The 17480-nt window shown below is 29.3% G+C and overlaps 1 protein-coding gene across 2 annotated transcripts; it reads left to right on the plus strand.

The window, feature by feature from the left end:
* Window positions 1-3455: 3455 nt before the first annotated feature.
* LOC145935934 (dnaJ homolog subfamily C member 5) lies at window positions 3456-17119 on the plus strand. Of its 2 annotated transcripts, XM_083037741.1 has the most exons (8): window positions 3456-3697; window positions 4362-4500; window positions 4758-4910; window positions 5280-5411; window positions 7782-7916; window positions 8462-8518; window positions 12472-12652; window positions 15765-17119. In XM_083037741.1, exons 1-8 carry the CDS (start codon window positions 3678-3680, stop codon window positions 15836-15838), a joined length of 891 nt encoding a protein of 296 aa, XP_082893867.1. In that variant the 5' UTR covers window positions 3456-3677; the 3' UTR covers window positions 15839-17119. The 2 variants fall into 2 exon arrangements, with proteins under 2 accessions (XP_082893867.1, XP_082893866.1); XM_083037740.1 differs by lacking the exon at window positions 7782-7916 and having other exon boundaries at window positions 3462-3697.
* The last annotated feature ends 361 nt before the right edge of the window (window positions 17120-17480 follow it).

Raw genomic sequence — 17480 nt, forward strand, 5'->3', positions numbered from 1 at the left:
CACCCACGTCGCGTGCGTTCGCTTAACAGCTGTTACCTTGTACTAATTCTTGCGTCACGTATCTCGGCTTTTTCGCTTACAATAAACTGTTCGCCCTTAGTTAAGCGGAAATCATAATATAACTTTTCGAGTTTGTCTATAATTAACTTGGTTATAATATAAAACGCTCATAACACATAAAATCGAATAATATTAAATTAAAACAATATTTAATTAACTAAATTGCAACTAGAATATAAATTCAAACTAAACCAATATAAGACTAGATATTGCAAACTGAAAATTCTCAAAATAAATAACTCAATAAATAAAATAAAAGTAAATTTACTCAAACGCTTCTGGACGCTTGTCTGTCATTGAACATGAGTATTCAAATAATTCTTAGTTACTACGATTATTCAATATATTGTCCTATCCTACTTTATACTTTTATCTTTTTTGTTTTTTGTATTTTATTTATTTTTATTTCTGTTTCTGTTTTCTGTGAATATATATGTGTATCCTAATTCTATTTATATTAAATCTTCTATTTTTATTTTCAGGTTTCATCCGCTACCTTGTCGTCCCGTGGACTGGTCAGGCTGCTCTCTGGGATGATCGTCTGGACGTCGCTGCTCGTCGGAACCCGTGACCGTCGTCCTGTCGTCCGGAACGGATGACTCTGCGGTCGGTCGCAAGGTTAGGTTGTGACCGGACGAAAAGGTCGAGAGTATGGGATTATGGAAAACACAGGTTTCCTACCTTTGTTGTTACGGTCGCCAATCCGTTTGACCATTCACGGACAAGGTTATTATGCCAGGATGTCGTCCTCACCTTCCCGACCTCTCACTTTGGATCCCGAGATTGAGAACCCCTTTGCTGCTTCGCTGCGTAGTTGCCTTTGTCTTCGGACAAAGGGATCAAGATGGCCGATGTCAACGGCCGCCACCGAATGACGCAATAATTGCGTCACCTCGTTCCACCGTTAATTAACGCTAACGGTTATCTTTTAGGGTTTCCCGAGCAAAGCACGGGATTCCAGGATTGGCCCGAGAGTTCACTCGCGCACTAGGTAATAGGTCAAAATCAGTTAGAACTCTTTATATTTTATAAATATATAAAATATTTTTATTTTAATAAAATATATATATATGGAAAACTAACTGAACAAAATACTTTTATTATATCGCGTGGCTTTATATAAATAAACCTTTTATTTCGCGATTACATCTGCGAACATCTCTCGTTCGTATCGTCTCTCCGAGAGTTCTTTCAATGCTCCCTCCTTCGCGCTGTCTCTCCTTTATATCCGGGCTATCCCCTCCAGAGTCGTACGAATAGCGGCTCACGCATGCGCCGTTCAATTTGCGCCTGCGTACCTTTCTAATACTAAGATTTACCCTCACTGGGTAACTATCTTTAATTGCGCTTAAGTAAACTTTAAAAACAAGGAGCGTAACAAATTACGCTTAAGGGGATGCTGGAGTGACGGCCGAACTCCGATAGGTTAGGACCACACATATCCAAACATATACACGTATACACATATACACACGATAGGTTAGCACCACACATATCCAAACATATGCACGTATACGCATATACACACACATATGCGTGAAAATGTTTTTAATATATAACTTTTTTATTAGACTTGCAATCTCACTTTTTATTGTTTACTAATATTTCTTCATGTTAACCCTATCGCGTATATTATATTTTATGCACAGATAAACTGCAGAACTATTTTTATTAAATAAGTATTGTTACGAGCTGACATGAAAGAAGCCGATAACAAAACTGTAATTTTTGATTTTTATATGATTTATATATGGAATTATAGCTAACGCGGTCCGTTTTTATAAGTACTTTAATCGTGGAAAAGGATTTATTGATCTGTATAGTCAATAAAAAGATATCCCAAAATAATCTCTATATTCGCATTCGATCGGTAAAAACATACCTCCGGCATCCCCTTAAGTAAACTTTAAAAACAAATAATAACACTCATCTTTCGCGTATAAATAATATTTCTCGCGACATATCACATACTTAATGTAACTAACTTATTCTATGGATAAATTACATTTGTGACCGACCTTTACCATATGGTGAAACCTGCGTTCGGTAATTACCGTGTCTTAGATTATATTTGGCTTGTTAGCTCCCGCGTTCGGTATTTTCCGCGGTCGGTGTTATCCGCGGTCGGTGTTATCCGCGGTCGGTATCCTCGTCGGTAAGGTCCGACCGGGTTACCTCTCGGTCGGTAACTTACCTTATACCGGCAGTCGGTATTTGGGTAAGTACCGATTGCCGCAGCAGTTCGTTGCTATTGGTTGAAGAATTGTTACTAGATGCTGCAAAATAAATTTCACCACATTTTGCTTCAGCACTGTGAAGTTCAATCGAACGAACAGCAAAGCAGCAAAAACACGCAACAGCAACATTCTTCATTTCCTCGTCATCATAACAAAAAATGGCATTGAGTCAGGTATATGTATATTTATTATATTATACTTATTTGTTTATTATATTATTTATTATATGTATATTATGCATTTTTATTATCTTGAAATGAGAACAAAAATACAAAGGTTGTTAATTTGTGCTTTCATATATACATTTCAAATTGCTCGATGGAAATTTAAGCATTCTTTTATTTTTTTTTTTTTTAAATTTATATTTTATTATTTATTTTATTTATTTATTTTTTTTTATTTAACTGCACTAGCTGCTGCTGCAATTACAATTTTTTGTCTTCGCAAAGTTTCAATATTATGTTTTTCAATGGTTTTCTCACATTCTTTATGCCACTGATACAATTTCTGATTGTATGATTATTAAACTCAAAATTAAAAATAAATTTAAAATTAAGCTCAATTCTGCAATATTATTTCTAAGTTATAATTTGTTTTTGTGCTACTGCTGCTGCAGCTATTCCTTTTCATGAGCAGCAAATATGCTTTAGTAAATTTTTATCACGTGACTGATTTGCTGCTGCAGCATGCTGCATATGAAAAGGCACCTTTAAGGCCGGTATTCATAGTCGGTTCTTATATTTAAGAATGTCTTAAGTACAATCTTAAGATGCGATTAACCAATCACAGAGCCGTATTTGCATCTTAAGACATTACTTAAGACGGTCTTGAAATAAGAACGGACTATGAATACCAGCCTAAGTCGAAGTTAGAAGCCGTGTAAACGTAGTCTATGGCCGGTATTCATAGTCGGTTCTTATATTTAAGACTGTCTTAAGTACAATCTTAAGATGTGATTAACCAATCACAGAGCCGTATTTGCATCTTAAGACATTACTTAAGACGGTCTTGAAATAAGAACGGACTATGAATACCGGCCTATGATTCCGTCTAGGCTGCGACAGCAGCCATAAATATATGAACGGCACATCCTCTAGGTACACAAACTTTATGGTAGAAGGAGACCAATTCTCACGGTGATCAGGGTTCTTTCAGCCAGCGCCGCTTTGGCGCATATGCGTTGATCAGCTGAACTAAAATATTGAATCGTACCTTTCGTGTGTGGTGTTGATGATGATGCTCTGAAATACCTCTGTTAAAAAGAATGCGCGAATTTTCATACGATACATGGAAAAAATGTTCGCCTAGTATCATTCCGTAAAATTTATTAAAGTTTCACCGTTTGAATTAGATCGACAAATTCGTGAAGCATTATTCGCCATGGATAGAAGAAAAATGTCGTAAGTAGAGTATGCCGTGATGACATTAAAGACATCTGATGCTAGAACTATATGTGATGGCTGCTTATACATGTTATCGGTTTTTATCGCCACGTTTGCCCTGCAAATTATTCGAATCGTTTTGATTATCGATATACCTATTTTTTTTGAAAATTAATTTTAAACCCTAGTTCCGATGAAATTCAATCAGTCTTTACAACTTTTTCTCTTTTACTTTACCGGTTGTTGCCTATTTATGTCAAAAATAAAAACTTTATAAACGGAAAAAAAATTATGTACATTATTTAGATTGAATAAAATTTATTGTAAATCTTCAAAAGCATGCGAGACAAATAGATAATATGCTTTTGTAAATTTTAATCTATTTAAGTTGATAGGTTATCGCAATGTTTCATCGACCATGTATCATTATACGCATAATTTTTTCGCTCATCGATATCATTTTCTTTCTTATATCTCATCGTACTTTCTCTTTATTTATATTCGAAATAATATCGCGATTGTAACTTGAATATTAAAAGACAAAGTATAATGTCGGAGACAGTAATTTGAAATATATAAGCCATTCATCGTGCGACTCTTCTGCATTTCAAAGCTATGATTAACAATATTTAAAATATATAAAATTTGCTTAATCTTGATATTTGTGCCCATTTTTTTGCAGTACAGCAGGGGATTCCCTCTATCAGATTTTGGAAATTCCAAAAACTGCCACTTCGGAGGAAATTAAAAAGACATATAGAAGATTGGCCCTGAAATATCATCCCGACAAGAACCCTAATAATCCAGAGGCAGCTGAAAAGGTCATTTTCAATGATATATATATATATTTTTTTTCCCTAGTATTTATAACTAATTTTTAAAAATCATTTATATTCAAAATTTTTAAGATTCTTAAATTGATGTTTGCAAAACAGATTTTTTTTAAGCACTCGAGTAAAATATATTGCAAACTTTTCTTTATTGTATATACCATGTTGATACGATATATATCGACAGTTTTTATTTATAATTCTCTACCAAGTATATAATATTGTGTAATTACATGGTATATTTCCAGTTTAAAGAAATCAATAGGGCGCACGCTATATTGACAGATCTAACAAAACGTAACATATACGACAATTATGGATCGCTGGGTCTATATGTTGCGGAACAATTTGGAGAAGAAAATGTTAACGCTTACTTTGTTGTCACTTCTGGATGGTGTAAGGTAAGAACGGAGAGAGAGAGATTAATTCCGCTGATATCTTTTTTTTTAAATATATCTTACCCTCCATATATTTCATGTTTGTAATTTTTTCAAATTATCTCATACATTTATACATGTTTATATTTTCATATATAATTTATTTTTAAATAGATGCATAAAATACATGTATCTCACGTGTAAGTGCGTACATGTTTCGCGGTACATGTAAGATAACATGTAAGATAATGTTAAATGTTATCTGAAGCATATTTTTTTACATAATTTGATAATTGCATCAAAATAGAAATATATCTTGTTTGTTATTAAGAATAATAAATGTTTAAACATGGTAATATTTTATTACAGGCATATATTTTGTTTCTTTTTCAGGCACTGTTCATGTTTTGTGGACTAATTACAGCTTGTTACTGTTGTTGCTGTTGTTGCTGCTGTTGCAATTTCTGTTGCGGTAAATGTAAACCAACTCCTCCCGAAGATAGCGGTGCATACCATAATTTACAGGTAAAAATGTCTTTCTTATTACTCTTTTTTGTAATAGATTTTATACCAACTTTACTATAGATGTGAGAGAAAGAGCAAATTATACTTGATGATAAATGTATAATAGCGAAAAAACTATTTTAATACCAAACACGAACTTGGATCCAGCCATGTATACATATATAAAAGAAGAGAAAATTCTTTTTTATATATCGTACCAAGCCGACTCTAAACAACTCTATTATCTATTTTTATCATCTTTAGACAAATGTATTATCGATACATCTAGTATTTTAACTATCATTTTAGAATTAAAATTCTAGTTGGAAAAATTCAAGTTTTTTTTATCAGCAGAAATATATTTAACATGTGTGAATATTATTATTTTTAATAATGTTATTTTCTATATAAATGAAAAGCATTTGATATAATTATATGCAAACTAGACAATTAGTTGCATATTATATCTCATCCATTCTTTCTTCATATGCACAAGTTTCTGTTACATATTTTTTTTATATTTTTTATTTTCTTTTATCGCTTAATAATATACAAAGATATGGATAAAGAAAAAAATATATTTTAATGTTTCGTACTACTATATCATTATATTATCCACATTCGAATATAATCCAAAATTAATCTACATACATTGCTCAAAAGTGCACGATCTATGCTATATAATGATATAAGCGATTGCTTTTGTTGATTTACATAAAGGAGACAGACGACAAGTATACTATCTGGATCTGGCATGTGTTATTTGATCCACACACACACACAGAGTGCATGCTTATATATATTACACACACACACACACACACACAAAGTGCATGCTTATATATATACATACAGGGTGTTGAAAAATTAGACCGACAAACTTTTAAGGAAGAAAGAAGACTTTAAAATAAACATTTCTTGTTAATACTAATTTTCTCTACAACTTTTAGTTTTAATACTACATGATATGAAATATGAGTTTGTGACATTTCAGTTTGTCACCTTTATATATTAAAGTTGGAGGAATTTTTTAGCATTTACTGTAAAAAGAGTGTGAATTATATATATTTATTCTGTGTTTTGTTCAAGATTAAAATACAAGAGAATTTTTCGATTTACATGTTTGTTTATTGTTGAAGTCAAAAATTCCTATTTCATACCATGTAATATAAAACTGAAATCGTCGTAGAGAAAAATTCTATTAACAGAAAATGTTTATTTTCAAGTCTTCTCTATTTCACTTAAAAATTTATCAGTCTAATTTTTTAACATTTTGTATACGCACACACACACACACACAATATATACTGTGTGCGTGCGTCCGGTGTGTGTGTGCGTGTTTTACATTATACTTTTTTAATCTTTCGCTTGGAACATGTATGTACAGAACATTTTAAATATACTTGTAGTTTAAAATTTACCGACTTTATATGACACATACGTAATTTTAATTAATTTTTCATCCTAGGTATAAATTCATAGAATGCAATCTTATTCTTAAACTTGAATTTTTCGATATTTAGTATTAAGGCTCCTGGCTCCTTTCTGACCATGTCGAAATCGTGACGTCAGAGGCGAGAAAACACACGCTAAAATTTCTTAGATGCCATTTCGAAATAAAAAAATATTTCGATGAAACAGCACTTCAGATGGCTTTAGCACACTCTTAAAAAACCCCGAAAACTATCCTTTCCCCTTTATAATTAATCAACAGCTGTAAAATGTAATATTATGAATCCCAGTCCGTCTGGTCTTTGCACATGCGCAGTCATTCCGCATGTCAAAGTCTGATATCTCGATCATTTTACAGATGTTGATTGATTATAAAGGGAAAAGGATAGTTTTCGGGGGTTTTTAAGAGTGTGCTAAAGCCATCTGAAGTGCTGTTTAATCGAAATATCTTTTCATTAAAAAATGGCATCTAAGAATTTTCAGCGTGTGCTTTCTCGCCTCTGACGTCACAATCCAATATGGCCGCGGTGAGCACCCAGGAGCCTTAAATATCATAACAAATATAATTAAAATGCAGTTAAAGGATCAAGCATAAGCATTGATATCTGTACTTTTTTTTCGTTTTAAAATTTTGTGTCGACAATCGCTTTAAGACAAAAAAAACTAGAATACTAACATGTTGCTATTAAAACATCTAGTATTTGTAATCTTATCTCTAATCTTTATAATCAACGGAATAATATTTTTTAAAAAAGATTTTTCCTAGATCCTGCATGTTATGATAATCTCAAAATTTTCTAGTACTGTTAATTATTATCATGTATTAATCTATCAAATATAATACAGAATCAAATGTAATACACATACACTTGCAACTAAATTTTATACATCTCTATTTCATTCTTTTACATTTATATTGGTATTCGGTATTTCCGGTAGTTGGAAAGCATGTCGGTGAAGAAAGAATATTCTAGTAGATATCTTATTATTACGAAGACAAATGATTCAAGGAGCTCGTACAACTTGAATGTGATCGACGTATGCATAATGTTTGTATCCAACTTAAAATTGCAAGTATATTATCTGTTGTCCTTTTTTTATCGCAGGCACCGCATAAAGATGCTTCGTATCGACTTGACACAACTCTCCATGTTTTCATGTCTATGAAAATTTAGTTTAATATTACGCACACACAGACATGCATCTTACATGTATATTTTTGTGTGTGTGTGTGTTTATATGTGTGTACATGAATAATTTTTTAATATTGTTTCTAATGTTCGTGTATCGCCAAAATTTCTTTTATACACGGTATGGAACAAGAGAATTTCGATATTTTAAATTTTTTTACACACACACATATATATACATATATATATATATATATATATATATAATGTTAATTATAACTATTGCCCATTTATTTAATCTTTTATTTTCAAACAAAATGATCCATTTTATTTTTATATAGATATATAGCTGTATCTACTATTATTTGCGTGAATTAATTGTAAACTAAAAATGCTGAATTTTTTTTTATTATGCATGCCAAATTATGCCTTGTTTTATAAAAAAGCGTCTAGTTTAGCGGTTTTGTTTATGTTATTATTGTATTATAGCGGAACCAGAATCCAGATGAGGCTGTTGTGACAAATCAACCTAGAGGTTCTGGCAAGGTAAGTTCTTATAATGCTCGAAATTTTAGTTTTTTTCTTTCTTTTCGCTACATGATTAATCATAAATATTTTAACGCTTTTTATTTTTCTTGTTAAAATATATTGGAATGAATTTACGCAATACACGCATAAGTATATAGTTCTTGTATACTAAAATATATTTTGTTATATAATATCCTCGCGCACTACTTTCCTTCTCTGTGAGCAATGTGAGAGGTAAATTATTGTAGCTCCCGCACATACTAGCTTCTGTACAAGATACTGCATGACATACTTGTATAATTATTAAAAATGGCAATTCTCTCTTTAACGACTCATTATTGTTGTTAAGTTTTATAGCACATGTATAGGTCTATAATTTATATTTCTCACACATCATAGCTATTAAAATATTAACTAGTTGTTTATAATCTTTCTAGTATGCAAATATATGGCTTTTATAAAAAGTAATAAAATATTTTTTCGATAAAATATCGATAATTATATCTATGCGATTTCAGTAATATAATTCTTAGCATTTAAAATAAACATGTATTATTCATTTAAAAAATTAGAAATTGCAAATATATAAGTTTATTGGAAACTATAGATCTTGTTTGCATTTTGGTTATATTACACAAGTTTGTTTATAGAATGTGTTAATGCGGGTAAAAATCAAAAACATTTTTAAAAAATATTTACGCTTCTATATACTCCTCATCATTGTTTCTGCTGGTATAAAAACTTTGATTAAATTATATTCGGTGATTTGTCATGTAAAATTTACACATTTATTTATTATCGAAATATCGATTTTCTTTACACATTTTCTTCTTTTGCATATCGGCAAATTAAATTAATGAGGTAAATATATTGTTTAAATTACAAATATAAAAAAATATATATACACATATAGAAATTGTAAAAGTTGACTTGGTATGAATATATAAGAATGAAATTAAATTATAATTTATATATATATATATATATATATATATATATATATAATAGGTGTGTTTGTGTGTGTGTGTATTTTTTCGATATCGATATTTTATCGCAGAATATATACACACACACCGATGAGATTACAGGAAAATAATCCAATATCCAGGAAAATATAACGAAACATAGAAAAATATACGCACACATACATGATGCATATAGGATCGGATAAAATGTATCCCGTAACTGATAAAATGATTCTCCGTAAAGAAATAAATTCACTTTTTGACTGAAGAATAAGATAAAATATTTTTTCTTTAAAGACCTTTTAAGGAAAATTGATAAAAAAAAAGACAAAATCACAACGAACGTATAAAAAGTGTTGCATACGAAAAAAATTTATTCTACATTTGTGATCCATTATTTTATGTACCTTGCTCGTTATCAGCTATAGAAGATACTACATACATGTATAAAATTTCTTATTCTTGTTGTGTCTTTCGTCTTTGCGTATTACACATTTGATATTCGCCGTCTCTATCTCCAGGAAATCATCTCCAAGCATTACTGGCGAAAAGTTTATTCGATTAACAACGAAGACATGTGTTAGATATTTAGGACAGCTGCTCTAAATCCAATATATCTGCCATTGTTGCGATCAAAAACTCATTTGCCCAAAACACGCTCGGAATAAAATGATCTCCCGGAAACGGATATATTACAACGAATATTAAATGTAATTGCCCAAGACAATTTTTAGACATGAGAATGCAATATTATTATTGATCGAGATATATCGATATGCATAAAAATGTCTAAATTTATATATAGGAATAGAAATAGAAGAACATTTTACAAAATTAAAATTAAATTAATTTAAATGTTTTTAAAATTATAAAAACAAGGATAAAAACAAAACAGATTTATATCTAATTGTGTCAGGTGGACTTAATAATAATTTAACCTTTAAATAGTCGCATCGCACACACACACAAAATTTGAAACACAAACAGTCGCGTGACCTGTATAGGCTATACTCCAGAGTATTTTCATCGGGTGCTTTCCTATTATTAGCGACACACACAAGTATCATTCTATCTTTTATTATTCCTGAATGTTGAAAAAAAGACAGAATGACGCTTGTGCGTCGACTTGTGTCAATTTGTGTCGCTAATAGGAAAGCACCCATCATAAAATGTTAATGAGAAAAAAATATTCACTTCTTCGATTTTACGTGATGTGAATGTTTAAACATACCTTTAACATAATTTCTCAAGTATAAAAAATTTTTTTTCAATTTTAATAAAAAAAAGACTTCTCTAGCGATTAATCTAATCTCGTATTAAATTAAATTAGCTAGTATGTAGTTTACACCCTACGCAGCCTTCCGAGAGTTAATTAACTAATTGATCTGAAATGTTAATTTTGTTTATTATCTGAAATATAATTTTATTAATTAGTGCGAAAAATATTTTATATTACAGCATTATTTTAAGGCATTTTATATATTATACAGGGTGGCCCATTTTAACTTGTATTAGCAAAATATCTCTTGAACAATGCATTTTAGAGAAAAATGTTTCAAACAAAAAGTTATATAAGAGTTCGAGGGGGGAAAACATTTTCTTTAACCAACTTTTCCTAAAAAGAATTATTTTCAAGATCATTTGAAGGTCTTTTTTTTAATGGAACCATCATATTTTTTTATATAAATTGATCTTTTGCATTTTTGGCATAAAAAATTTTAAGGATAAGAGGACCAAAAAATGAATGCGAACTTGTAAGATATTTGATATATTTTTTTTTACCTAATTTTACATAAACTAGAAAATATCTCATAAAACATTTAATTTTTCGTCGATCTTCTCTTAATACTTTTTAAAAATGAATACTTGTGAAATATTTCTCCTAGTTTATGTAAAATTAGGTAAAAAAAAAAGTATAAAATATTTTGCAAAATATTCATTCATTACTATCTTACCTTTATAACTTTTTATCTAGAATATTGTGAAGAATCGATTCATGTAAAAATAAAATATGATGGTTCCATTTAAGAAATTAAACGTGACGACATTTACATGACTTTCGAGCAACTAGCCAAGGTCAAATCATTGCGTCATCGATTCATGTTCCCCTCTTGAAACTTGATACAACTTTTATTTGAAAGATTTTTTAATAAAATCATTGTCTTGCGAGATATAGCACTGTAAACTTTAAAATAGGGCATTCTGTATATACAATAGACTCAAGTCTGTATACTATACATGTAAATGGATCTCTGTCGCAAGAGAGAGATCATTTTTGCTATTATTATATATGTATATTATTATTATTATTATTATTTTATTCGGTATTCTTATTTTTGCTCCAAAAATTATATATAATAAATAATAAATAAATAAATGTGATCTGATGTTCTAGATGTCGGCAACTAGAGCCAAGCGCGAAAATTAATTTCTAATTTTTCGGAACAGTATCTCTTGGTTTGAGATCACTGAGTTCCATTTGATTAATTATCAATTAACCTCGTACTTCCAATGGAAAAATAGGCGAGAAAAATATAGGTCCGAAAAGTCGCTGAAGCGGGAATTGAACCCGCGTCTTTCGCTTTCCGGGCGACTGCTCTTACCACTAAGCTATTCAGACCCTTTCGATTCTATATTTTTCATTTGCCTTCTAAATTAGATGTTTTTGTAAATAACGCCATGTTTAGGCCCAGGCGTAAACTTAAGAAAATATATTTTTTTATTTAATCGGCTCTCAATATTAATAAATAATAAATAAATAAATGTGAACACATTTATTTATTTATTATTTATTAATATTGAGAGCCGATTAAATAAAAAAAAATATATTTTCTTAATTATATATAATTGCAGAAAAGAAATATTGTAATTATTTATTATTACAATATTAAAAAATAAATAATAAATTTTTATTTTTTCTGCAAAAAATATATTATTTTCACGGATAAATGGTCTAACAAGAGCTATTACATGTATTTTCGATATTCGAAATACGTATATTCACAGGAAGACGGGAGCGATGATGATGCTGTGACAGCTCAACCTCAAAGTGGTACATCGCAAAATGCATCTAACATACAGCAACCTATATTTGCCATGCCTGCACCAGGATCGGCGGCACCAACGTCAACAGTGAACGAAAGCACGAATCTAAACAGCGGCGGTGAACGTGTGATTTATACCACTGGTATTACGAGTTCTTGAATGTATAGAAAGTACATGCTATGAGTGGTTCTACCTTCTATACATTACCATTAATCATTCGATCCAAGAATGTTTGCTTTTTTTCTTTTTGTTCTTTTTTTTTTAATTATGATATATTTTATACGCTTTCATATCAACGACGATTTTAGCATATCGAAAAAAGACTTTATGCTGAAATAATTTTCTGATTATGCAATTGTTTTACACATTTTAAGATTATTATTTTAAAAAATCTTTATTAAATAGATTTATTATGTAAAATTATGTGCAAAAACTAGAAACCTGATGATAATCATAGATTTCTTTCTGTTTTTTCTCATACTTTAACGATAATGTAAAATTTAGCCGTATTTTTTTTTTAATTCTCTAGGCTGAACTTGTCTTGTAATTTCTTTTGCATTTAGAATAAAATTGTTCACGAATTTGCTCTTTTAATAAATTATTAAAACTGCATTAGAAAAGTAATATATTCTTCCTAAATATTTTTCCTAAATATTCTTCTATAAATGAAGCAATTAACTGTTCTTATAATATATATTACAAAAAGATATTATTAAAATGAAAAAAACGCGAATATTTTGTTTCTGTAGGAAAAAAATGATTAAAATTTTTCAAAAGAATTTCTCGAATTTTCCGTCATGTTTTGTATAATTTATGTAGCAAACAATAACACACGAATATATATATATGTTCTAACTATAGGTTATTTAGTTTTATCACACAAAAACCACACAATTCTATACACACCAATATGAACGTACGATGCACATGGATATATGGGGCATTCCATGTGAAAAGGGTCCACCTAAAAAATAAACTGCTTGGAATTTTTAAAATAATCGTGAAAACCTGTTAGTGCACATATTGTATGAGGTTAAAGCTTAAAAAAATAAGTTTTATATGCCTTACAGCCAAGGTATTGGAGTTTTAAGAAATTTTTCTTCCTTTGATATTTGTAGCTAAAATTACAAAATTTTTGTAGACATGATTTTTTTAGGATTTTTTCCGTACTTTCAGACGAAAAAGTTAATTTTAGTGAAAAAAATCAATTTTTTAGTTTTAAGTAAATAAATAAAGAATTATATCCACTTTTAAAAATCTGAAAAAATTCTCAAAAATACTTCAATATATGTAGAATATGGGGTCCCACAAAGGAAATTTTGGTATCGCAATGGGATCCACTCGTAAACGAATATTTTTTCCAAACGAAATTGGAATTTCAGCCAAATTTTAGTCAAAAACTGATATTATTCAGTTTTTGACTAAAATTTGGCTGAAATTCCAATTTCGTTTGGAAAAAATATTCGTTTACGAGTGGATCCCATTGCGATACCAAAATTTCCTTTGTGGGACCCCATATTCTACATATATTGAAGTATTTTTGAGAATTTTTTCAGATTTTTAAAAGTGGATATAATTCTTTATTTATTTACTTAAAACTAAAAAATTGATTTTTTTCACTAAAATTAACTTTTTCGTCTGAAAGTACGGAAAAAATCCTTAAAAAATCATGTCTACAAAAATTTTGTAATTTTAGCTACAAATATCAAAGGAAGAAAAATTTCTTAAAACATATATTTAAGTCTCGCTTAAAACCAAAATGACGTTGGTGCAATCGGGCCTAACAGGTTTTCACGATTATTTTAAAAATTCCAAGCAGTTTATTTTTAAGTGGACCCTTTTCACATGGAATGCCCCATATACATGTATGTATATGCTAAAAAGGGGATACGCTTTATAATAATTTAACGAAATTTGTAATATTACCTTTTTTTATCATTCATGTATATGCATGCATGTATATGAGAGTGAGTGAAGGGGGGGGGAGAGAGAGAGAGAGAGAGAGAGAGAGAGAACATGCTAGCGTGCACATGTCTGCGTCCATGTCTTTCCGAATGTGCGTGTGCGTGTACGCACAAATAACAGGATTTTCGTGCTATTGACATTATTCCTCTTTGCATTTTTACCAAACATTTCAAATATTACAATACAATATTACATATTTTATTATTTGTGATACAATTTTTAGCTATATATAATTATACTTTATATTTTTTTTTTTTTTTTTTTTTTTTTTTTAATTTTATTGAACAGTTCTTAATTTATATCGGAATTTGTGTCAGAGATAAATGTCCACATGAATGATATTTTCATTATAATAAAAATACGCACTATATATGTACATGTTTTATTTTACGTTTCGTTAATTTGTTTGTTATTATTTTCAGTTTACTCTCTTTATGTTTCGCTCTTTTTACTCTTTAGTGAAATATCCAAACGTCTGTTTTTATTTGTAATATACATGTATTTTTGACGTTTAATGTATCTTTTTTTAAATAAAGTAAAGTAAATTAACGAGGCAAAAGTATGTGCAATAAGTCGAAAATATAAATTGGAAATTTTATAAGAATGCATATATAAAAGAATTGGAAACTAAAAAATAATATCGCAATATTATTATCTCTCTCTGGATAAAACAAAACTGACGATAAATCCGCAAATACGCGTGTTATTTGACATACGAGGGCAAATTCATTACTAAAAAAACTTGAGACTTATTGTATATTTTAGATACGCATTTAAAGCTTTATCACTCTTGTTTGTTAGATACGCATATATATTCTAAACTTTTTTCGTAAACGTAATATAAATATATATTTCTCTTCATCTTAGCACTTTTTTTATCAATTATATTATCTTCTTTATTTGCTCTTTAGATTAAAAGTAGATCGAGAGGCAAAAATAATCTCATGTTTTTTTTCTAGTTGTTCTTTTTATTAGAAAATTTCAATACGTCGAGTTTTATAGAGAAAATTCCATACGCTTTTATATAAAATATTCAATGTTTTTTTACTTTAATACGAATCATCAGCTAATGCGGATAATATACGAATAATAATAAATTGCGCTTTGTATATACACTTTTATTTACAGAAAATACCACATGTTGAAAATATATCTAAATGATAATAATATATCCCGATTATCTAATGTTTGATAATTTAATTTTATTGTGCAAAGAAGCATAATAATAAAATACACGAGTAGCGCTCTAATAATTTTTGTTATATGACTAATATGATATTTTTATGTAGCGGCTGCTACAAACCCATTCATAGGAGCCAATGCAGCTACAACTACCGACACCGGACCTGCATCCAGATGGTAGACTGCGCGAGTATATATGGAAAATTATCACAACTGATGGACATTCAATTTATATTTCTAGTGCCGGATCTTTAAAATAGCTCATTAACGTTGATCATATAAGTTCATTGTTTTGATAAAATAGATGCTACAGTTTAATATAATAACTTTTTTTTTCTTTTTCTATTTCTCTTTTTTTATATGCAAAACCTTTATTATTATTTTCCCTTTGTTATATTCTATATAACAAAACTCTTAAAATAGCTAGGCTATGTTATTATCGTTGAAATAGTTTTGTCCTTATTAGATGAATGATTCTCAGAGTTGTATTTTATTTTGTCAGTCTCTACGCACATAGTGTATATTGACTATTATATGATGATATGCGAGAGAATTATAGAACGTCTTTTGGTGTAATGTATTTCATATTTAGGTTTATATATCTCTCCACACGTAACATTTTGTAAAAGGTATAATCCCATATACTATACCAGTGTGACGTATCGCGCGCGCTATGTATCGATTAATTTGAACATTTACGCCGCATCGATTAAATGATGCACACAGCATGCCTATGATATCAAGATTTCTTTAATTATAAATATTTATCTGTATTGTCCAAATGTGATCGTGTAAATGACAAATATATATTGTCAATGTGCAAGAATATTTTCAGGACTTGTAACAATATAAACGCGATAATCGCATATGTAATTTATATTGTAACGTAAATGTGAGAGATAAATCGATTGAATGTAATAATATATGAAAAAGCCGTTTGAATTTTTATAGAACGTACATAGATATGTACGAAAATAGTTTTTCGAGTCTTTTCAAATCTAAACCTATAATAAAACTATTGGCTCCTCATCACTGCGACTATATTGAATAATGATAGCAAAAGTGAGAAAATTCAGTAATTTTTTTTTTGTTATCTTGCACTAGTTGACGAACATATATATAATTTAATTTATTTGTACACTTTTACATTTGTACATGTTCTACATTTCCAGCAAAAATAAACTTTACGACAATTCGATCGAGATTTATATTAATCTTTGCTTATTATAGATTGTATTATATGATATATTATAGATTATAGAATATGATATATAAAAGAGTAATTTGTAGTGAAAAAGTATTTGTATACATTATAGTGCGAGAAAAAACTTGATATGATTTCTCGCTCTTGATATCGCAATTCAACGTAACTATAACAATAAGCGATGAGGGAAACCAAGCAAGTTTCTATAATTATATATTTATTTCGAAAGATAGAGAATACAGATCATATATCGAATAATTATAATTAGTTTAAAACTAAAAAATTTTCTAGAGAATAAAAATATTTTTTAATCAAATTTTATTTCTCAGGAAATAATGTTTATTTTTAGTTATCTATTTATTTATTTAATAATTTATTTATCTGTGTGCTACGCACACCCAGTATTAATGTAACTTGTACCAATTTTTCATAAATACAGGACAAAAAGTAAAATTGTTTGGGGAGCAAAGTAAAAAAAGAGTATAGATAGTTCAAATTCTAGCAAATATATATTCCATTATTTTGCTCATGTAATTACACTCTACATCATCAAGTATATAAGATACAAGAATTCAACAAAGAGAGATCATTCTTTATTTGCATTCTATATATATAAAGC

This window comes from Prenolepis imparis, unplaced genomic scaffold (genome assembly GCF_030444845.1).
Source record: "Prenolepis imparis isolate NDT839.2.m4 unplaced genomic scaffold, iyPreImpa1.0 SCAF_5, whole genome shotgun sequence".
NCBI classification, from domain to species: Eukaryota; Metazoa; Arthropoda; class Insecta; order Hymenoptera; family Formicidae; genus Prenolepis; species Prenolepis imparis.

Coding starts and splice junctions, on each gene's coding strand:
- LOC145935934 (XM_083037741.1), top strand. CDS start 3,678: ATGGATAGAAGAAAAATGTC. Junction 3,698..4,361: donor ATGGATAGAAGAAAAATGTC/GTAAGTAGAGTA, acceptor ATTTTTTTGCAG/TACAGCAGGGGATTCCCTCT. Junction 8,519..12,471: donor AACCTAGAGGTTCTGGCAAG/GTAAGTTCTTAT, acceptor GTATATTCACAG/GAAGACGGGAGCGATGATGA.